The 23,879-nt window shown below is 38.7% G+C and overlaps 1 protein-coding gene across 1 annotated transcript in view; it reads left to right on the forward strand.

Moving 5' to 3' along the window:
* LOC124156506 (peptidoglycan recognition protein 4-like) overlaps positions 1–17,165 on the forward strand; it is a 34,770-nt gene extending 17,605 nt beyond the window's left edge. Inside the window, exon 3 of the mRNA XM_046531084.1 lies at positions 15,840–17,165. Within this exon, the coding sequence (XP_046387040.1) occupies positions 15,840–16,840 (1,001 nt within the window). The 3' untranslated portion in view covers positions 16,841–17,165. The remainder of the gene's footprint in view (positions 1–15,839) is intronic.
* The last annotated feature ends 6,714 nt before the right edge of the window (positions 17,166–23,879 follow it).

Below are 23,879 nucleotides of genomic sequence, written 5' to 3' on the forward strand. Positions count from 1 at the left end.
TCATCTATTTACCCCCACGAAAAGACTTCCCGATCAGACCCTACCTTCCTACCCGTGTTAACATCTAATTCAATTCTTTCCCAACCGCTTCTTTTAAGTCTTGGAATTCGCTACCCACCCATATGATTCTCCTCCACCCTTCCAATGATTCTTCTTCCGTCCTCTCGAAACCAAATGATTTTGCTGCTTTGAACCCCAGAAATAAAGGTGCGTAACTTGGCTTTATGTTCAGCCATAAGTACACTTCTGTATTTATCATTATGATGTGAATTGACTTTGCTTTCTTGTGTGTGTATTCTTTTTGTTGAGCTAGACATGCCATTCATATAATATTTTACTCCGTTGTTCACCCCAGAGCACAAATAAAGGTTTAATTTACTCAAGCCGCCTAAATTAGAGAGTGGTGGGGGCTGTTAGGACCGCAGCCGTCAGTAAAAAAATAAGAACCACATGCATACGTTTACGTATCCCTCATTGCCCTTTCCTGGATGCCATTTATCTAATAATTATAATTTCGCGGTATAGAGCAGTTGGCCTTCCTCATTTCGATCCATTTTACTCCAATATTAATTAGCAACATTAAAGGATCGATGGCGGTTAAACTATCGAAAGGGCTTAATCGATGATTTGCGGCGTTCGTCTATTTTTAGTCTATAATTTCGATATAGATTATTGAGTCAGATCTTTGGGTAGAGGCAATTTTTACACAATGCAACTAAGTTTTCTATAAATTTTACAATATTTCCGAAGTAATAAAAAATATACCCGTGATATTTTCCGAGACCTCACCCATTGCAATGGGGGAGATTGGTTGAGACTCCACTCTACCTTACAAATGCCTTAAGTGATTAATGGTCCCCTCCACATCATGGGTAATTAACTCCCAGCACGTCGATCCATGAAAGGCGAAGCGTTCAGAAGTATTATGCATGACAGTTTCCATAGCGATTGATTATTTAATATTGTTCTTATTGTGTTTGTTAGGAAGGCATAAATCCACATAATCTCTATAGTCTCAGGCTCAACTTTGTGGAAGTTTATTCTAACAAATGAAAACTATGTATTTATCCACCAATTTATTCTCGCACTACAACTAGTTTCGACGCAGCGGCATCATCATCAGGTACAAGGGTTGCAAGCATAAAATACGTTCTTATATATATACGTTTCAAACTAGGAGGAGGGGAAGGATTATGGGTTGCTGGTTTTCCGTTGGTTACACGGTACATTAGAATGTACAAGAATCTGTACATTTTTCTGAATGGTTTTCTGAACAGATTCTTGTACATTCTCATGGACAAGATCCACGAGTAGGTGGTTACACGGTACATTTTTTCGGACATTTTTTCGTACATTTTTAAATGCGCAACAAATTATTTCAACTTCAAATATAAACCAATGATGAACATGCAAACATTTTTAAAAGTACTGGAATAATAAGATCCTTACCTCAAATGTACTTGCCGAAAATTTCGCGGATGAATAATGTTTTATAGCTGACAAGGAGACTTTGCCTAACCGATGTCAAGAAAGAAGATGAAACCTTTTTTATTTGAAAGTGGACACTTAGATAGGAATACAGTTGAAGGGTTTTGTCCAAATACGCCCGGGTTTGAGAGAAAAAATCATTTAAAAATTGAAAAATATGGTCACGCTGAATTTAATATTAAAAATTTCGCTTATTGCTTGAGAGCGATTTGGCCGAGTGGTAGCGTACCGCACTGCTGAAGTGAAAGTCCAGGGTTCGAGACTCGGTGAGAGTAAATTTTTTCCAGTCTGCCACCTCCTCCATTTTTTGTAATCCGTTCCATCCTCTTCTAATTTGTTCATTTAGGACGTTTAACATTTTTTTTTACTGTTGTTTGAGAATAAGCCCTAAACTGACATTTTTGTCGCTAGCTAACCCTTTCTTCGAAATATTCTTTCCGTGCCAAGATTCATGAAAGCAGGAGTGGTAAAACTGTGGTGCTGGCTTCGAAGTGAAGGGAACTCATTTCCAAAGCAAAAGATTTTAAACATATTGTCTCCGGAGAGTCTCCTAGGTTCCTGCTGTTGTAGTATTTAGAATATACAACAATTTTCACTCGTCTACCTGTATGATCAATTTGGAGTATTCCAAGTGCTAAACGTCGCTATTGCTCTTCTGACTGTTGTTGCTCTCCTGTAGTCTATTTTTTTACCTTGGTAATCGTCAGGAAATGCCCTTATAACTTAATTTATTTTGCTGAATAACTTTTGCCGCATGTATTTTGTTGCCGAGAACCTATTCAAGCGAATTCGATTTACCGGAGATATTGAGTTAAAAGTTAAAAGGCTAAAATGTTTGCGTATAATAGGATTTTGGAAAGGAAGAAAGAAATTTTGTCCTCAACACCTGAATAGTTGAAGGGCTGGTCGATTAGAACGAAGTTTTTTCAACACATAGTAACCTGGATAGGAGGTTGAAGTACCATCTATATTTTTCGTTGGAATAGTAAGCCATTTTTGGGCACCCTGCCGACCATTATTCCCTACTCCTCTTGCCCTAACCGATCGATGTGCGAGATATGCTTTCCTCCCACAAACTTACTCTCCTCTCAATGTCAGAGTCCTTATTTCCGCGTAGTTAGGTGCCTAGAGATTTTAAACAAGCTGTACAAGCTGGGGAAATTGTCGTTACATGTGAACTTTTAATTACCTGGAATATACTACTCGGCCAACTTAAAATTGGTTCATGGCCTGTACCTGTTGAGGTCGATGTCCATATGATAGTACTGTTTTTAGTTTGGCTTGTCGGCTCGTCCCTTCCCTTTTCTTTTTTCGTGGCCTCGCCAGACTCCCATTTTCCTACACTTCTTTTGCTTTTTCCCGTAGCACAATATTATTCGGTTTTCTCTTGCTTTCATTAGATCTTATGCTCACGAGAAATCTCTGTCGCGTAAAGGACCATGGGTTGGAGGAAATACCTCCATAATATAAAGCAAAAATATATAAAATTGAATAATTTGCAATGCCATTGCCTTCTCCAATTTTTCATTATTTATTTATTACTTCGCCTCTTTACAGTAATTTGGATGATAATTGTAATAAAACAAGAAAAGCAAGTAATTGAAAAGTACCATGCTCTTTCTATAAAACTGCTACCTGAGCATTTTCCATTGTGTTTCTTTATATCTTCAAGGAAACATAATCCCCTTAACATTTTTAAACAATTTAATTCTCTACTAGCTTCGAGGAATATCATGCATACCTTAGCATATCATTGAACGCTGGTTAGGACAACTGATGATGCACGATTGAATAGATTTTTATTCCATCCTCATGTGAGAATATCTCTCTTTTCCCTTGAAGGAGGAAGGTGCAGTTCTGGTTTCGTGCGATAAACTGCTTTACTTTCCTGTAAAAATAAACATAGCACGGTTGGCTTACGGATGTGCACTTCGGTGGTATAGTTTTTACGCTGTATATCGGTTCTCCTTCCTCGTCGATAAATAGTTCATCATAAATGGCACTATATTTTTGTCCCCCAAAAATAAATAAGCAATTAAAATGTATTGTTTTTAACACATGGCCGGAGAATATTTTTTTTTAATTTGAAATACAACCCAGTCGTAAGTTTTCCAGATTTAGAATACATAACAGAAACATTTAAAAATCACTCTCCAGTTTCTTCCCTCACTTGCGGACCAAAATCACCTCCAGGTTCTGATAAGCACAATAAAAACTTTAGGAAGCAGCTTTCCTGCGCTGTATATGAGTGTATTACTTTGATCACGCTCCCAAGAGCAACCTGAACAATATTCTCCCTTTCTTGATCGCGTTCTCTTTATATCCTCCTCTACGGACACCCGGTCTGATCTGTATTAATTACGAAATCCATTACATTTGGAGATTGGGCTTTTTGTTTGCTTCTGAAACGTCATTGCCGATTGCAATATTTCTTCAGCACACGCTTGCTCGCCCGCTGATACGTATTTTGTTAATTTACGTTGCACGATTGAGTTTCTCTTCTTAAAAGATGCAACCCATGAAGCACCAGCAGGGAATTCAAATCCGGGAGATATGTGCTGAAATCACGCATAAATAGCTATTCTTGTAAAGTGCGAGTCATCAGCGGCTCATTGCTGTTCCTGGGTTCGACAAAGTGATCGTATACCCATCTGTAGATCATTTCAAGCTTGTCGAATTTCGTTCCCCCTTTTTTATCTCTTTCTCCCGTATGTAACCGGGGAAACTCTCCGGAGACAATATGTTTAAAATCTTTTGCTTTGGAAATGAGTACCCTTCACTTCGAAGCCAGCACCACAGTTTTACCACTCCTGCTTTCATGAATCTTGGCACGGAAAGAATATTTCGAAGAAAGGGTTAGCTAGCGACAAAAATGTCAGTTTAGGGCTTATTCTCAAACAACAGTAAAAAAAATGTTAAACGTCCTAAATGAACAAATTAGAAGAGGATGGAACGGATTACAAAAAATGGAGGAGGTGGCAGACTGGAAAAAATTTACTCTCACCGAGTCTCGAACCCTTGACTTTCACTTCAGCAGTGCGGTACGCTACCACTCGGCCAAATCGCTCTCAAGCAATAAGCGAAATTTTTAATATTAAATTCAGCGTGACCATATTTTTCAATTTTTAAATGATTTTTTCTCTCAAACCCGGGCGTATTTGGACAAAACCCTTCAACTGTATTCCTATCTAAGTGTCCACTTTCAAATAAAAAAGGTTTCATCTTCTTTCTTGACATCGGTTAGGCAAAGTCTCCTTGTGAGATATGAGTCTTTAAAAATAATCTTCATCGACTGCTTGAAAACACGTGACGGAGCGTGCGCGCGTTACATCGCGGCCTGGAATCCACTGATGACAGACTGAGGAAGTGGATAGAAAAACTGTCTATGTAGGGACTCAAACGCAAATTTGGCGATTATAATTGCTGCTTTAACGTCAAACTTCGGATTGTGAATATATTGGGTTGCCAAGGCGTTGTTGAAATAAATAAAGGCGATTGTTTGGGGGGCTTTGGAAAGATTTAATTAAAATAAGTTGATTGCAGATTGTGATCTACGTTACACATCTACATCATTTGCTTAATGCAGTAAGTATATTTCAGCATGGACCTTCAAAAGAAAAACGTGTGAAAACCATATAAATCGTGTTTCCCATAAAACCATATAAAGTGCCCCGACGTCTAGTACCTCTATTTACTCGCCGGAGAAGTTTTTTGCTTGTGTTCGAAGGGAAAAATAGGAGGAATAAGTGGTTGATGATCCACAGAATGGAGTCAAATACATTATCTATATTGTCAACGGGATATCCTCAACGTAAGTACACTCTTAAATCAGGGTTACCGCAGGATATTATCAAGTTACTTATTTCACTTTGTAAACAACTCTATAAATGTACCTATCATTCTACCCATTGTAGGATCAAATTATAAGGAAAGTGGCTGTTTACGAGAATAAATACTGATTACGATTAAACCACGGTGAAAAATAAGGAATGTAATGGGCGGCCGGCCTCTCGTCACAAGGAGCCCCTAACAAGGAATATTCACGAAGTGTCTTTCGCCGATATCGTTAAAATTTTGTTGGACAGTAGTGTTCCATAATAAAAGCACATTTTCAAAATTTCTCGTGCCCTTAAGCCTTGTGATATAATAAACAGGACATAATAAAGGCAGTTGAATTTTAGACTTGAAAGCGAGTGTGTCGTGATTTCTCTCCATCCTTCTCCTGTGAATCGGCGCACGCTACAGGAATATACGAGAAATATGAGGCTTTTGGCAAGGTAAATTCAATATTTATTACTGCGATGCCCATAACGTTCGCTGCATGTCAACGCAACACCTAAAATTTCGACTCGTTTTGCAGTCGGCCTCGATTCAAAAACAGGAACTTGAGTAAATACAGCGTAAATAGTACTTGAATCTTATTTCTTTGCCTATCACACGCTTTTTTATGACCTTTATACGATCATTTGAATCTCAATCTTGGACAGTTCTCGCGGTTCATACATTCAGCGCCTTTCCATCTGATCCTTCCTTTTACCCATCCCCTTTTCTTGTGTTCCATTCTTTCGCTACCCATATCCAATCAGTGAGATATCCAAGTCAAGCAAGATCATTTCAAATCCAAATAACTATCGGGGCCGTACGTAAACAAAGAAGTCGCCTATACAAGCCAGATGAAATGAATGTGTCGCTTTCGTAGTCTGCCACCAGGTGACTCTGAGTTCAAATTGTATGATTGTCTGAGCGAAATTAGAGCAGGCGTTCAGAAATTCATACATTCTTACATTTTGCGTGGTTACACGGTGCATTTTCGCGATCATTCTGAGATTCAGACATTCTCACATTTTCTTGTACATTCTCATGTACCGTGTAACCAGGCCTTTATAAAAGGCAATCTTGAAAAGGTTTTTGGGAAACAGGTGGCTTACTTTCTGTGACAAAAAACCGTAGTAAGGTGATTTACACCACTTAAATTTATCGTCCTTTGATTCCATTGGACTGAAAAATATATTTTGTGCTCTCAGAGAGCGTTTTCTTATGAGCATTTTATCCACAAGTGTTCTGTTCTACCCATTCGCTAGTGCTTTAATCGTTTCCAATTCCTTATTAAAGTTTTCTTAGGAGAGGGGGAAATTCAGAAGTCTATTAAGCAAGAAGTGGAATGTCGATAACTTTTGGGAAATGTGATGGCGGGAGTCGGAGGGGATTAAATGTTCCGTGGTGGTGGTTATTCTAAAAATTGCAAATTCAAAACACTTAGTACTTTTGGAAACATTCACTTCAAGGAAATTCAATTTACCACTAGCTTCTTTTTCACATGTAGATGTGTGGTACCGCGAGAATAAATTGGTGGATAAATACATAGTTTTCTTTTCGTTCGTTAGTATAAATCCATATTTGATTATTTATCAGTATGCTAGATCCTTAACCGATGAATGAACGTAACATGTGCGACGTCTTACCTGCCAAATCTAATAATCTCGGGGCGCCAAGTCTCAAAGACCACCAAAAATTTGGATTAAGGCCGCCGACGAATGCCAGGATTCGAGATAGGTGACTTGGGACAAAAGAAAAAACAGGATCCCCACAAATACTTTGCTGCTCTTGGATCTCGGACTTTTTTATGTGCCAAACGCACTTTACGCCGTTACTCATGGTATCTTGTTTCTCTGAAAAGATAGTCATCAATTAATATTTTCGCTTCCTTTAATAATAAACACGACACAAGGGAAACGTCAATCGATGACAATATTTCATATTTTCACTAATTTGAGGATACTCCGGTATAATTTCAGGGGGGGAATGCGAGGGGCAATCGGTTTCCTTTCTCGCTCCAAACTTTTTTTTGGCACCAAAAATTTGAAGCAGTTTTCAATCGTTTTAGGATCTAAGGTCTAATTTTGCCTTAAATTTCATTTTAATCAATGATCTTAGGAAAAATAACTTATCTTCCGGCTATTTGTCGCCGTTATCATTTTATGGCGGTGAAAAAAAGTTCCTGTCGGAAAAAAATACCAACATGGTGGTATTATAGATAATTGGATGCGTGGATTTGCTTCTAATATTTAGACCTGACGTAGAAGCAGAAATTGGGAAGGTTTTTAGAGATTGGACGAAAAACATGACCTCCCAGATGAATAACGGAACATAGGGAAGATTGGCATGATGCCTACGATCGAATTGGAACTATCACATTCTTTTGCAACAAAAATAAGACGAGTAAAAGGTGAATGCCTATATAAAATTACAATTGCGTGGTGATGAATTTTTCTGATTGTTTTTTGTCGCTTTCACAAAGTAAATTTCCACTAGCAGTGAGTAGGTAGATTTCCGACTGCTTACAGTTGTAATCGAACCGTATGAAAAATCGTTATTTTTTATATTATAGATGATGAATTATTACAAATTATAGGTTATATACTCATACTATGTTTAATTCAATTCACAAGTAAAATGTTTTACTGGTCTTCTGGTCCTGGTCCTCCGCGAACTCAATCTCTGAAATCAGCATAAGTTATAAAAACTAACAAATCTCCCAGGCCGTTACGACGTCAACCAGCATACCGTCACGGAAAGAAATGAAATCCGCATATGGATAATTGACAATTGCTGAAGCTATCAGTGGTATTTATGCACAAAAGACTTATCTCATGACCGTTGGATTGACACTTCATTAAAAAATTTGCTACGGCAGTTTGAGGGAGCACATGGGACGCTATCAAATCACTTCCTTGAAACTTTAAGATTATAATCTTTTTCTCGAAAATATTGTCATGAACTGCCTGCAAATGATATTTAAATATCCCTAACCGAGTTACTCACATCTGCTGCAATGCGTCTGAACTGCAGTGATTCCATACATCTACATATATCTACATAATACCCTGCGAACCACCTCTAGGGTGTTTGGCAGGGGGTGATCAATCACCAGCATGCAGCATGCAATTGGACTCCAACATGCACACCACACGGTCCACAAAACGTCACGCATACTAACAAATTATACTACTATATGCTGTTAGAAATAATAATAAAATTAAGAAACATGCATTGAGTTTTACATAGGTTAGTTGGCTACACCACAAGTCATGCAATCTATTTATGCATTATCTATGAGGTCTATCGCTGCCGTTATAATCTCTTATTGATCGTGGAAAAAGTGACATTCTGAATCTGTCTGCAATCTGAATTCTGAATCTGCCTTCTGAATCTGTTCGATTCCATAACGTGACGCCAAAAAAGAGGAAGGTAGAGAGAAATGGAGCCGCTATTTTGGCAACATGGAGCGCTGTAAGAAGTCTAAGTAAGTCTATTCCGATAAACTTAATAAACGTGATTTTTACCTTAGTCGCTCGCTGAATGTCTTTTGGAGAATGTATTTTTTACCTAATATAATAAGGAAATGCAGTATTTCTATGTTAGATAGACTGATGCGGTACTTAGACGGTATAAGTGATCACAGAGTAATTTCTGCAGCCTTTAAAATTCAAGTAAAGTCAGCAGTAAAATCAAATTACTTATTTAATTGACGGGACAGTTTTAGTAATGATGGGACGCTTAATGATTCGTACACGAACTTTGTAGCTAAAAGAGAGGATGAAAGCACTGTTGGAAGGAGTGCTTAGAAATTCTGCGACTAGGAATCAACAAATATGTTCCTCAAAAACTGAAATTATATAGAAAAAAAGGAGTTGCTGTAGGAGAAACCTTAGGAAACAGAGAAATTGGTACAACTTGTACAGAAAGTCCATTCCGCTAGGTAAAAAATCGAAGGAACTTGAAGCAAGAGAAAGTTACGCTGCGCAACGCTCCAAAGCCATGAAATCCATTCGTACAGTACCACAAAATTTCAAGAAAAAATTGCTCGAAGAAAATCCGAAATCTTTTTAGCCCTATGCGATTTCAAGGAAAATATTCATCTCTACATTCGTTACGTGATAAATATATAGTCTTAAACTGAGTGCGTGATTAAACTTAAAATGTGATAAAACTTGTCATCAAAAATACAGAAAAGGCTAACAATTTCAACTCCCACTTCGAAAATACATGCACTAATGATGATACTGCGCGTTATTTAGACATTCCTTTCATTGAGTGATCGATGAAAGAGATCACTATTCAACGCGATGGAACAACTAAACAGCTTCAAATGATAAAAAATAGTAACTCTATTAAAAAGTATTTTGCCGAACGAAAAGGTATTGGAATTTCCCCCCGAATAAAAAGGGCTTTGATAACTGCTATAAGGCGGAATATAGGCGGAACGTGCTCGAGAATTTCCTTTTTATTTGTTAACTTCTGGTGTCCTAACACCTCCCGCCACACGCCTATTAGGGCGGCTAGGGGGGTGACATGTAGATGTAGATACGTTGGTTTTTTTATGCTTAAATCATCCTATGCCCTCCCACCTAAGGTGAGTAATACCATGGAGTAAGTATATTTTTACTCTATGGTAATATCTATTGCCTTTAACTATAATTTATTTTTATTTCCTTTTCTAGTCATGTATGTAGCTCTATGAGCTCCTGAAGGACTCTTTACACTTTGTAATTAAATCTCCTAAGACTTTCAATTCAATAAAGGCAAATCGAAAAGTAGTTCTATTCTTGACAGTTTTTGCCAATTATTCTCGCCTTAATGTCTAGCACGTTTTATTTTCACTACATGCATAACAATGTTAGTCCAAAAGATGACATGCTGGCTTATACTTGGCTAATATTACTCACTTTTATCGTTTTCTTCCCTACATAGTTTCTGTAGAGACTGGAGAAAATACTAGGGATATGAATGTCGAGAAACGGAACTTTCACAGGCTCGACTGTTATGAGAGTAAGTATTTATCAACTATGACTTTAGTAATTACTATCCGGAGTACAGCTGAGTTGGCATATGCCTCAGGCAGTAATACCGGATGATTAAAACTGATTTTCAATATTTGTAATATTTCGAAGTCTGCCACGGGAACGGCGGTGAAATATACATGGATTTATTTATCATTTATTTATTTTTTACATATTGTTACTACTGTCGGCGTCAAAAAGATGTTCCGCTGAACTTTGAAAATTTATATCTGAACTTCCGTAGATGCCATAATAATGAATAATACATCATTTTAAAGGAAGTTTTATTCTCGATTCTAATTTATTTTTTGTTTTATGAAAATTTCAAAAATCAAGACTCGCGAGTGCAATAAATGACTCCGTGCACCATAAAATTAGCCGTTTTGTCAACTTCATGAACTTTGTAATGCAACCTATAGAAAATTACTACGTTCACAGCATTCATCTTCCACAATAAGGTGCAAACATTAATTAATATTAATAAAATGGCTTTTGCGTATTTTTAGAACGCATATTTTGTTGTAAAATAACGAAAACGTTTAAATACTATCTAGTCCTACAGTTTACCCTAAAAGAAAAAAGAAAACTAATGTTGACGTTATACGTGTAATGAGGTGTTCTTTGTCCGGGCCTGCTCTCCGGCTGTGGCGCTGTGCGCACGATTTGGACTGCTTGTGGCATTGTATGCCCAGCAGTCCAGCAACACCTTGTCCGTTAGTGCCCACAAATATCCTTAGGGAAGAATTACGTCTCGGTAGCTTAACTGGCCAAAGCACTCGACCGTAATTCGGAGGATCCGGGTTCGAATCCCGGTCAAGGCGGAAGATTTTTTTCTCTGTGGATCGCACGATTGTGCATTGCGGGTGACTCCCGTATATGGTATCACCGTGGCTAGTCCCGGTATGCTTTAAACTACTATTTATGACATGTTGCCAAACGCGGCCGCACCGTGCCATCGTCGGTTACCAGGAAGCAAAGTAAAGTCGCGCGCAAGACGTGGCAACGCAGCATTCGTTCGCTCCGGCGGATTTTTTAAATATCCATATATAATCTATACTACATAAAAATCATCTACTTTCGGATCTAAGAACGATTGAAAGTAAATTGAGAAGTGTTTCTGTTAGTTTTATTTTTTTCTTTTAGGGTAGACTGTAGGACTAGATAGTATTTAAACATTTTCGTTACTTTACAACAAAATATGCGTTCTAAAAATACGCAAAAGCCATTTTATTAATATTAATTAATGTTTGCACCTTATTGTGGAAGATGAATGTTGTAGAAGTAGTAGTTTTCCCTGGGTTGAGTTACAAAGTTCATGAAGTTGACAAAACGGCTAATTTAATGGTGCACGGAGTCATTTATTGCACTCAAGAGTCTTGATTTTTGAAAATTTCATAAAACCAAAAATTAATTAGAAACAAAAATAAAATTTAATTTAAAATGACGTATTATTCATGGTTCGTGGTAGTTTGGTGGCGTCATGATCCAGCCAGGTATATTGGACCCCAGCCATGCTCGATCGCTGCCCTTTCCCGAACCCTTCCTCCGGCTCCCAGAGATAATCCGGGTCCTCGGGAAATGGCTGTCACAGCAGGAGCTCACCCCTACCGATATGACCTATCATAGTATATTTTTTACTTTGCTAATTTCAATACGTAGAGTTAAAAAATACATTAATCATATTCCTCGCGGTTGAGCTATTAAATGCGTCTTTTGATCGAGGTTCTACGATGAGAAATAAGGACTTTACGAAAAGTGACAAAATTTACGCCAGAGAATTTGTAACGCCGAAATTTTGTGAGGGGAGGGGTAAGGAGGAAACTCCCTTTTCTTCCCCCACTCCACTTTTTAGCTCGTCCACGTGTATGAGTATATCTGGAATTCTGTACATCTGCATTAACTCCATGCGAGCCACCTCTAGGGTGTACGGCAGGGGGTGACCAATGACGAGGATCCCCTCAAGCGCGCTCCCCAACGGAAGAATGGAAAAGTAAAATCATGCAATCTACATCTACATAATACCCTTTGAGCCACCTTCAGGGTGCTTAGCAAGGGGTGATCAACCTCCAATATTCAGCATATATGAGAGCCGCGATATGTACACCACACGGTCATAAATTGTTACAAATAATACTAACAAAATATACTATAGTACTAACAAAATATAATCGCACATTCATTTGTTTCAATATCTCAACACAATGCCAAAACATGTTTTTAATATCATAAATAGTTTATATTATATAATTGTAATAATAGCCAGTAGTAATACAGAATTTTTAATGCAATAAATTAGGATAAAAAGGTTACTTAAATTCTTCCATTTAAACGGAGATTGGGAAAACTTGCCTAAAATTTGCGAAAAACTTTTTTTATCAGGAAAAAATCTAACAACCGCTGATACGGTAGAATAAGCTAAAAAATAGAAATTAGATACTTCTCCCTCGTCACACTCCACCTAGAATACGCTGCCAGTGTTGGGATCCTCGTGAAATAGGCTTACAAACGGAGTTGGAACGCGTGCAGAGAAGAGCTGCCAGGTACGTGAAAAATAGTTATGATAGCCTTGTTAACGTCATTGATCTCTCAGATAAACTCGGATGACTACCCCCTGCCAAAAACCCTCGCGTGCAGAGAAGAGCTGCCAGATCAGTGGCGGCTGGTGGTAATTTATCTAGGGTGTGCATTAGAGCAGATATAGGATGATTTAATTATATTATGTTAATCCTTATCCATGAGCATCGTATTTCGTCGTAATAGAATACATAGCAAGCAAAACATTTCACTGGTACAGTCTACTCTTAAAATTGCATGAATAGAAACAATATTAGCATGCTAATGGAAATAATTATTCTAAAAACACCTTTACAAGTGACGGTAGGTGAAATTCATTCTCCTTTCCTTCTTCCGAGCGAACTTGTCTATCACTTTGTCATTGAAACCTTCGATACCATCCAGGAACTTTTTTTCAATTGACAACATCGTCAAAGCAGTGAGCCCGTCCTCGTCCATCGTGCTGCGTAAAAATGCTTTAACACGCTTAAGGGTTGAAAAACACTTCTCTGCTTCACTGGTTGTCATCGGAATTGTCACCAGAATTTTCAGTAGTTTATTTGTTTCACTGAATGTGTTTTGAATGTTATTTTCAACAAGAAATCTTAGTAGAGCAACGACACTAGAGACTTTCCAGAAGTCCTCGCGCATGAAAATTATTTCAAGTTTCAAAATGAGTTACACTCTATGAGGAAGTAGTGTAGAAAACGGCCACACAGATGACTCTGTTGCACACGGACTAGGAACAACTAGGATCCTGAGCGCAGGTAGTGTAGGTGGCGGCTACACCACTACACTACCTGCGAGTCAGTCACCAAAAATATGCGCGTACGCACTCGCATCGTTTTGAGTCTGCTCCCATCACCCATTTGAACAGTGCATACCCCCCCGCTTACTTCGTCCCGCCCGAGCACCCATATGCGATCGCATTGACCGAAAATGCGCCCGGCGCGATGCCACGGGTTCGCACACTTGTAGAGCGGTGAATTCGAAAAGGAGATAGCTGTAGCGTTCGGAGCTTCATGTTTCTTGCTTATGTAGACAGGATTTTTATCCTTCTCGTTGCAAAGGAATAGTTTTCTTTTAAAATTCATTCATCTTTGGGTGTGCACTTGGTAACATGCGTATACGCACGCGCCGCCACTGTGCCAGATACGTGAAAAGTCGTTACGATAGTCTTGTTAGTGTAACTGACCTCTTAGATAAACTCGGATGGCCACCCCCTTCTAAAAAAACCCTAGAGTTGGATCGCAGGGTATTATGTAGATGTAGATGAATAGGAGTAATGGCGTCACTCACTATGTCGACTAATTGAATATTTTATTTTTTCCATCGTTCTTATCTTGCATGGATTTTTAAGCAATAACTAACCGTTGGCTAGTTTTGTCTATTCAGGAAGGTGCACGTATATTTTGTCATCTTGCGTAATATTTTATGACCGCGTGGTGTACTGGTGTTGGAAGAACAGAGAGACGGCACTTTTCCGCCGGTGTATTATTGAAAGGACGACGCGTATCGACCGTCAGATCATTATCAAGTACAATTATGTTTTATTTGTACTTGATCAAGCACAATCATGTTCTACAGCACATTGCACTTATAATGCCCTGACGATAATGACGATTGCACGATAGTGACCTGTCGGTCGGAACGCTTCGTACTTTCCACAATAAACCTATGGAAAATAACCATCTCTCTGTTCTTTCAATATTATTAGGATGTCATACCAATATATCTAGTCTGCTTATGTTACTTTTATGGCGAGGTGTACATGTTGCGGTCCTATCGCATGCTGCATGTTGGTGACTGATCATCCTCTGCCAAACACCCTAGAGGTGGCTCGCAGGGTATTCTGTAGATGTAGCTTGCGTACTTTTATTTCTCCATTGTTCCGTTGGGAGCGTGCGTGTGGGTATTCTTTTGCATACTGGTGATTCCTCACCCCCAGCCAGGTACATTAGAGGTGGCTCGCATGGAGTAATGTAGATGCATATCCGCAAGTATAATTATAATAAAATAGTGGACGATGGTGATAACTCTCACTCTGCCAAACACTATTGTGGTCGTCACCGGAATTCCGAAAACACGTGGACGTGCAAAAAAGTCGAGGAAGCCTCATGAAAACCTTAATAAGAGGACGGAACAAAGTTCAAGGGCACATATTGAGACATGATGGCATGATGGAGATAATCGTCGAGGGGCAAGCAGATGGCAAGAACGGATAAGGAAGACCTCTAACAATATATATGAAACAGGTAAAGAAGGATGTGAAAGAGAAGAAATATGTAGGCGTGAAAAGATTAGCTGATAGAGGAATTGAGGGGTGAGCTGCTTCAAACCAATCTTCGGATTGTTAACCAGTGATAACAGGTGTTCAGGGACTCGACTCTTTGTTCTTCCATTTATTTGGACGATTGTTTCGCTGGGCTTGTGCTCAGCTTCTTTAGGCCACTGGATTTCTGATGCATATTTTTTTGCCACCTTGTATACCATAACGTCGGTTCAGGTTGCACGTGATTGGCTGTTGGTGTACCTATACCTTTTTCTGGAAAGGAAAAAAGTATGGATCAGAAACTCGGTGATCTGAAAAGGCCGAGTGCAATCCTGGCGAAAATGCCGTCCAAAGAAATGGATCAACGAGGAAGTAAGCTCAGAAGATATTTATCTTCACAAACAAACACCCGCGGAGACCTACTGAAGGATCAATGCATGTATGCTTATGCTAATTACACCCCAACCCTTAAAAACTTTGTTTTTTAGCCTTGCAGGGTATACTCTCTATATATTACGAATTTTTGATCACGCTTGCATTGAAATCGGACTCGTGGCTTAGGTTATGATATGCGAACACCCACCTGAAATCCCCTATTCTTAACCTGTGCCTTTATGAAAGAAGGTCATTTAGCTATAATCCTCCAACATTTCCTCGCTCATTCTCCTCTCATATTTCCTCTGCAGAGGTGGAGAAGCCCGATCGCCTCCACTCGAGACGGGACTGGGAGTGGGACGAGGACGAGTTGGCGTTGGAATCCCCGGTGGATGTCGTGGTTCTGAGGGACGGAGGCCGTAGCTTCTCTGGGAGGCTCGATTACCGAGCCATGGTGCGTTTAATGAAGGGCCCAAGGAAGGCCTGCGACCTGCGTGAAAACTTCTACGTCGGAGACGACGGAAATGTTTACGAGGGCCGCGGCTGGCATGTCGCCCCCTACGGGCACCTGCTCGGCCTCAGGCGCCACGCTATCACGGTGCGCTTCATCAGCTACACCGCCTCTCCTCCCGCACTGCAAGCCTACGCGATGCTGATCAAGTCCGGAGTCTGGAAGGGGCATTTGTCGCGTGACTACAAGGTGATCGCCATGGGGCGACTCTTGAACGACAGCAGGTTCTCAAGCGATGGACTTGTCAAGACCGTGGAGGGCTGGGAAAGACGCACGGATGTCGCTCGGTTGTCTACTCGGTGGGAGTTCGTGGTACCCCATCGTCTGACACTCATTTTCAGGGAGGAATGGAACGGATCAACTCCAAATGGGATCCAATCGCGGCCTCCGAAGAATGTCGAGCTCGTGATGATCAGCGAGAGCGGGGAGGGTTGCCGCAGCCGAGTGGAGTGCTCGGCTTGGATCAAAAGATATCAAGACGAGCAAATCCGAGCTGACGGAGACCTCGAGCACAACTTTTACATCACGGAGGAAGGCGAAGTCTTCGAAGGTCTTGGGTGGGATAGTGGGGCTTACAGTGAGTTGAGTGGCATTACAGAAGACTACGTGAGCATCCAGCTATGCGGCAAATTCACTAGCACCCCACCTTCCAAAAAGGCCATCAATTCACTGAAGCTTTTGGTTGCAAGTGGTGTGGGTCTGGGGATGATAAGGCGCGATTACAGACTGTTGCCCAGCTCTCTGGGGTCGGCCTTTCAGAAGTACGTAGAAGGTTGGTCCGTTAGGCCTGATCGTATCTGATACTATGTCTGCTTGAACTGAGGTGATGTCCGAAGGTTAGTCAACAATCGGCGCAAGGCTCATGTTTAACGTAGCAATTTGGATATTCACGGATTGTCATCTTCCAAAACATGAGGACACTGCAGAAAGAGTAATTTCAGACGATGGAGGTCCCAGATGTACCTATTACCCAAAAAGAACGTATTGCCGCAAGTTTAATTCTTGATGAATATGTACCATTTTCATAAAAAAAAACATTGATTGCTTCCTTACGGCGGGGATACGTTCTGGTCAATAGATAATTAAGAGCTTAATAAAAGGTGTATTACAAGCACATAAATATTTTTATAGCCCTGTGTGATTTCATATATCCGTGTTAGCTGTAAATCTATAACACCTCTGTAATTGCTAAGAAGGTATCCTAATATGCGGAAAACAGATAATTTTCTCCAATTTGCCAGGGTTGAGAGTCAAATAATCGTCAAAAAGTATGTTAAAAGTATTTGGTAGATAGTGAAATAGGTTTCAAGCACTATTAACGCTTTACTTACTCGGATTCATTTTCTCGAACCGTGACTCACAGAAAAAATAGTCCAAAATTTAAAGATTTACTTTCAAATTCAGCAAACGTAATGGGCATAATAATAGCAAAGGATTATCTTAACCTTGCCTAAATCGCCGCAAATTTGCCTCATATTTTTCCTTTGCCTCATATTTTTCCACGTATTCCTCATTTTTCCTCCGCAGTTTAATCTTCATTATCCTTTAATTACGTAAATTAACACTTACAGCTAAATATTTTATATTTAATCCTTTAATGGGATGACTAATTGGTGCTGATATAAAAGTATACTCACGTTAAAATATTCCTCACAGTATTAGGCAATTGACAATTGTGGCAAAGAATTTCAATCCCTTCTGCAGGCCATCATCCACTTTCTTCTCTTATTCTTGAACACGGACTTAGAATAATCTCTTGTTCTTGACCTATGGAGCGTAAACACAGACCTTTGGAAATGCATTGAAAATTGAGGCACTTGAACAACGGTGCACTAAACGATTTATGTTGCTGTCGTTTAAGTTTTTCCCCTGAAGATCCATTGCTGCTTCGATGAATACTAAGAGTTGGATAAGTGTATCGCATTAAAAAATATATAATTTTGTTACGTATATAACAATAAACCTTCTCTGAAACTAATTTATTTACATTATTCAATTCAATCAACTTATTTGCAAAGAAGTCCTTCCCAATCTTCCCCAACAATCCCCATACTTCAAATAAACCGTTGGCAACCAAACATACACAAAATTTGCAGTCAGGCAAGGCAACTGTAATCATTTAATTAAGGAGGAACCTGCGCTTCGAAATACTGATTTCATTAGTTAGATAAACTAGACAATAACGAGTTATAATGGCTAAATTTGTCATTCATAAAAATTAAAAGTAATGTTAAATCAATCAAAATAGCTGTACAATGCATGAATTTGACTAAAAATGGAATAATACTGTGATATGAAGAATGGCTGCTATATTGACTCTTAGGTATTGGAAGAATTTAAAACCTTTCTTAGGAAATACAGTAAAGCTTAATAACTATATCTTTTGTGATGAATAAAAGGAACTTAACTAGTGAGAGATTTTGCTCTGTTAATTTCAACCTAATTTGAAAAAATGATTTATGTATAATTGCTGACCACCAACTCGACAACGCTGTCAATCACACCGGTTGAGCACCTTTGTTTGTTTACGCTACCTCGTTTAGTTACGTTGCATTGTGACAATATTACTCGTTTTATTATCCACTTTACTTAGCCTAAGTTATTAAATATACCTTTGGGCTGAAGTGATGGCTTCATTATGCCGATTTAAAGGCAAATTTGTGTCTGAAGGTGAAGGTAAGATCTTGGATAATTTGAGGAAACGAAATGTGGCCGAAAATGAATCCATCAATTCCATCGAAGTGTTCCAATGAGTGCATCTGTTGAAGGATGCCGAATCGTCGACGTGCATTTTTGGCAAAGCAGATGATTTGTACACATTGTTCTTCAAATTTATCATTATCAACTTCAGAGTCATTTAATTTTGATAATGTTATCTCCTATATTTGTCATGATTTAATTTGCTTAATCCCATATTAATCCAGGTTCATGAATATATTAATTTTTAGCACATGATAAAATTGAAGACAAAATTGAAAATTCAAATCCTTTCGTCAAACTATTTAAATTAGGTCTCATCATCATTGGTTTTTGAAGATGAAAACACGTCAATAGCAATAAAATTTCAAATCTTAAAAGATACAATAAGCTACTGATTTTTCATTTCTTAAGAAATTTTTGCAATATTTCCCAACATAAAGTGTCCATAATTGTTTTATTAATCAATGTTTATGTCTTAATTTAAGAAGATTAAATTCCCTTTCGAATGACTGGCACAAAGCTCTTTAATGTTTATTTCTTTGTAGATTTTCCATTTCATAGCCTCATCCATACTATTAATAAGGAGTTGATTAGTGAAAATTAGAAACTAATGTTTCATTTATAACCCAAATGCAATTCGAATCATTAGTATCAGTATAATTAAATAATCCTTTTTCCTAGTTCCGAAGTTTCACTAAATTTGGAAGGCTGGCATTGCAACTTCTACAGACTCACTTATGTTAGCTGTCACCGATTGTTCAAGAATGCATCCTAATTTTTATTTTCCTACAATGACTTCATGAATAGATGTATTTACAGTTATTTTTTTTCAAATTATGCTAATTGGACCTTTAGAAAACGTATTAAAGTAAATTGGTTGGACAGTGAAAAAAGAAGTACTCTTTTCTATTCTATTTTATACTTTCGAAGAATTACATGGGTGAATATTCGATTAATTAGTACGTTTGCCAAGTTGTGTCTCCAAACACTACATAGTCGGTACCCAACAGCAATATGCTTGTCTCGTGGTACATTCATTTACCTGTAGACCTTATTCTAGACTTTTAATGTAAATTAAATTGATGATTAAATACATAATACGCTAGATAATTAACTTCTATTTAAATAAGTATTTTCTGCAAGTTAAAACCAACGATGTATATATTTCGAAATAAACGTTTCAATTTGAAGTAGTATTCTGAAGAACAGATAAACTATCGCAAGTCTCAATAAATTCTATCATTTTCGCTTTTGAAGCGATACGCCTTCAATTTCAAGGGATGTATTATATTCGGCACCTTGGCATTTCGATGGTGCTTTGGCATAGAAATAGAAGTAAAGCATCGAACATCTAGACCGGTTGATATATATTATAATATTTCAGTTGACAAAATAATATGTACCTTCAAAAGAATACCGTTATGAACTCGCAAAAGCTATGAAAAATATGTAATTCACCGCGTAATAATGAGTCTGCATCAAATCACCGTATTAGCAACATAATTTGCAAATTACTATGAGTCCATGAGATTTTTTGGGGTTAGTTACCACAAAAATTACGATAAAAACAGCATATTTTTACAAAAATAGACCTCACATATCTGCTTATGATCCACTAGCAGATATATTGTATGCTTGTCATATCGATATATGTATTACAGATTAAATAAACGTAAAAGGAATCAGGGAATATAGAGTGCGAAAAAATAGATGATTTTTGCGAGTGTTCTATTAATATTAAGACTTGTTGCACACACACACCGATTTTGGACGACCGGTATAATATTGGCCGTCGAAAATCGTGAACCGAAATTGTGAACAATTGAAGGTCATGGAGGCTTGCACACTGACCGACCACGAACCCGTAGCGATCAAAAGTCGTTTATCATCATATAGGTGAAAAAATATTTAATCCATGAACTTAATAAAATACAAAGTAAAGCTGCACAATTCTTCAGAAACTGCTACGAGCTTACAGAAAGCGTTACATGAATGTTAAAACGAATTTGGCTAGCAGCCACTGGAGATTCGGAGGCAATTGAGCAATAAATTGAACATGAACAATTGATAATAGCATTCTTTAAAAGAGACTCTGAGAATATCACATACAAACTCCATATGCATAAAAGTTTCTCGGGTTTTCCTCCGGTTGATGTCGTCCATGTCTCCTGACGTTTCGAGCAGCGACTTGGTGATCATCCTCAGGGGATCTTCCGAATGATCCGATCCGATCGGTGGAAAACCCGATAAACTTTTCTGCACCTGATACGCCGTGAAAACCTAAGATCATACAAAAACTCCATCTATTTCTAAGTGCGACATAAACGATAAATTAAGATAGATATTTTGCCGAGCGGATAGGTATGGGAATTTGCTTTCCCCCCGAACAATAAGAGACTTTAATAAGTGCTAGGCGGACTGTCTTTAGAGCATATTCTTTCATTTGTTAATTTGGTTTCTTAACCCCCCCCCCCCCCCCCACAAGCCTATTGAGGCGGCTCACCGGGTGGTATATAGATGTAGACGATCAGAGCTGATCTTGGACAAGCTTTTTTAATTTTCAAATTCGCCGACAGTCGTAAAATATGTCATCGGTCAAGTAATTCTACGACATGTTCAATTGTATTTTATTTTTGAAAGTTAAAACTACCTCTTCAATGCAGTATTTTCTTTCTTTGTGCATTGGAAAATGGTACATGCAAGCTTAAGAGCGGGGTAGTAGTATTTTCGTAGTATTTTTTCTGAAAAGTTTTAATTTTTTAATTTTATTTTGTTTTTTAGACCGAGAATAACGTAAAAATCCATTTCCTGGCATGCGAAAGCCTAAAATTTTCCAAGGCGGGAGAAGGAATGGAGGCGAGTTCATCATCCGGTTAGGGGGGGGAGATCCAGCCGAGGGTCCCCAATCACCTCAGACAGCCCCTGGTTTTAAGATACGAGTTTATTCATTAAGTATAAACAAAATCAATAATTTTACAAGCATTAACGTTATTGGTGTCCACATCAATATAAATTTAAAATGTATATAAATGGCTTCCTTATTTCAAGGTACCGATTCAGCGATTAAGTACGCAAAGGAAACGGCATGTTAAGGTGCTAAATTTATTTTTGGGTACCGAAACGAGAGTCTCGTCCGAGACTCGAGACTGAGACAAGACTTGGGTTCAAGAAACGAGACGATATCCGAGGTCAGATAACGAGACTGAGACGAGACTGCCGCAAGTCTCATCTCGCCTCGTCTCGCGGCACCCCTGCAAATAATATGGTTTATCAATTTAGCTATTTATTTCAGCCGATTACATTGAAAGATAGCTATACCAGATTTTCTTTACCACATCCGTACCGCGTGTGAAATAATCTTTGCATCTTCCTTTACTTCTATAGTTGAAAGAAGATATCCAACTTGTAACCGTATAAATGCTTCGGAAGGTTCGTCAATAGACTCGAATTTTAAATACCCGTCGCGTAGAAAAAGAAGGTGAGATGGCCGGGGTGAAAAGAATCGGAAGTTGTTAACACGTAGGATGAGGAAACTGCTGAAGAGTACCTATAGCATTTGCTAATTTTTAGTCAATTTCAATGGGATGAGGAGAAAAGAATAAGCTTGAATTCAATGCCCAGATAGAATTTATTCAAGAATTGAAAGCGTAGGAATATTTGATTCCTCGCACATAAATTTCACATCCGCACGAAGCATTTCGCGAGAAGCAGACTCCAGGGAGAGGACTCCTTCCTCGCTGCGTATCCGTCCATTCGCTGTGTCGACGCTCATTTGTCCGTCACCCGGAGGAAAAGAGGCCGCTCAGCGGGTTCTCATTGGCTCCCTCTCCCCCTTGCTTCATTGCCGGCAGCTTGCCGAAGATATCCGTCAGCTTACCCATCATGTCGCCACCAGCGCCACCTCCCTCCTCCTCCTAGTGGTAGACACAAAATTCATAATCAGTCGTTATCATTCATTAGAAAACATCATTCAGTAAAAGTGAATCGATCATGCAAATAGCTCAGAGGAAATGTTTGCGGGAGTACCCGCTTTGGCGATTGAGGCCAGGATGTCACGTGATCACCCCTCTCTTATTGAAGAAGTTTTTTGAGTTATTCTTTAAAATTTCGTCCCCCCTACAATAATATCACCATCTAATTGGATTAAAATTCTATTGTACTTACTGGGTGAGGTGATGGCAGGCCACTAGCCTCCTGGAGAACTGAAATTGAATTGAGAAAACACTCTTGAAATATTGTATGTCAATCACATCTGAATATCGGTGCGATTGAAAGGTTATAAATAAATAGTGTTTAATGATAGTGGTTGCTAATGAAACTTTTAAAGAGTGACAGCATTTTTCAATAGATAAGCATTGCCTCAGGCACAGAGATTTTAAAACACTACACAATTCTTCATTGCATAGAGTCCTGAAAGAAAAATAACCGTTATAAAAAGAACAATCCCGTTACAAGAAAGGCCCCGTTACAATCCGCGATAGATGGACTCACTTACAGATCCAAGACATTCGCTATACTCATTCTATGCTATATTTGTAATCAACGGGACTACATGCCACCAGATGGCACCCTATTTCATGTTTCAGACGAGGAATACTCACCATTGAGAACGACGACAAATCCCAGCAACATAATCATGGTGTACTTGTGCATGGTGGCCATTATGTCCTCGACCTGCGAGAAATCAAAATCCATTACAACCCTCATCATTTGATTCCATGGCTCTAATGACGAATAAAACAAATATACTTGTAATATTGTAGGGCGAGACTGCCAATCCAAAGGTCGTTGGTTCGTATTCGACTTAGGCTGATTTCTGATTGGCTGAATTTACTGTTAAATACACGATGAAATAAACAAGGAAGGTTTCGCAAAAGTAAAATTCCGTAGCTCTAGTGAAAAATTAATTTCATTAACTCGCGATGTTAGAAGTGATCGCAGTCGATACCAGCGCCCTCTTCTGAAAGCTTTTTGTGCGGCGAATTCGAAAATCCGAGCTCTTGTCCGAGCACAAATTAAAGAGTTTTTTTCGCATAAGGCTCCAAGAACCACATAAGAACACTCAAGAACCACTTTTTCCCCCGAACAATATAGGTCTTCACTAAATGCAAGTTTTAATTCAGCACGTTCATTTGCTTTT

The sequence above is a fragment of the Ischnura elegans genome, chromosome 3 (assembly GCF_921293095.1).
Source record: "Ischnura elegans chromosome 3, ioIscEleg1.1, whole genome shotgun sequence".
In the NCBI taxonomy this organism is placed as follows: Eukaryota; Metazoa; Arthropoda; class Insecta; order Odonata; family Coenagrionidae; genus Ischnura; species Ischnura elegans.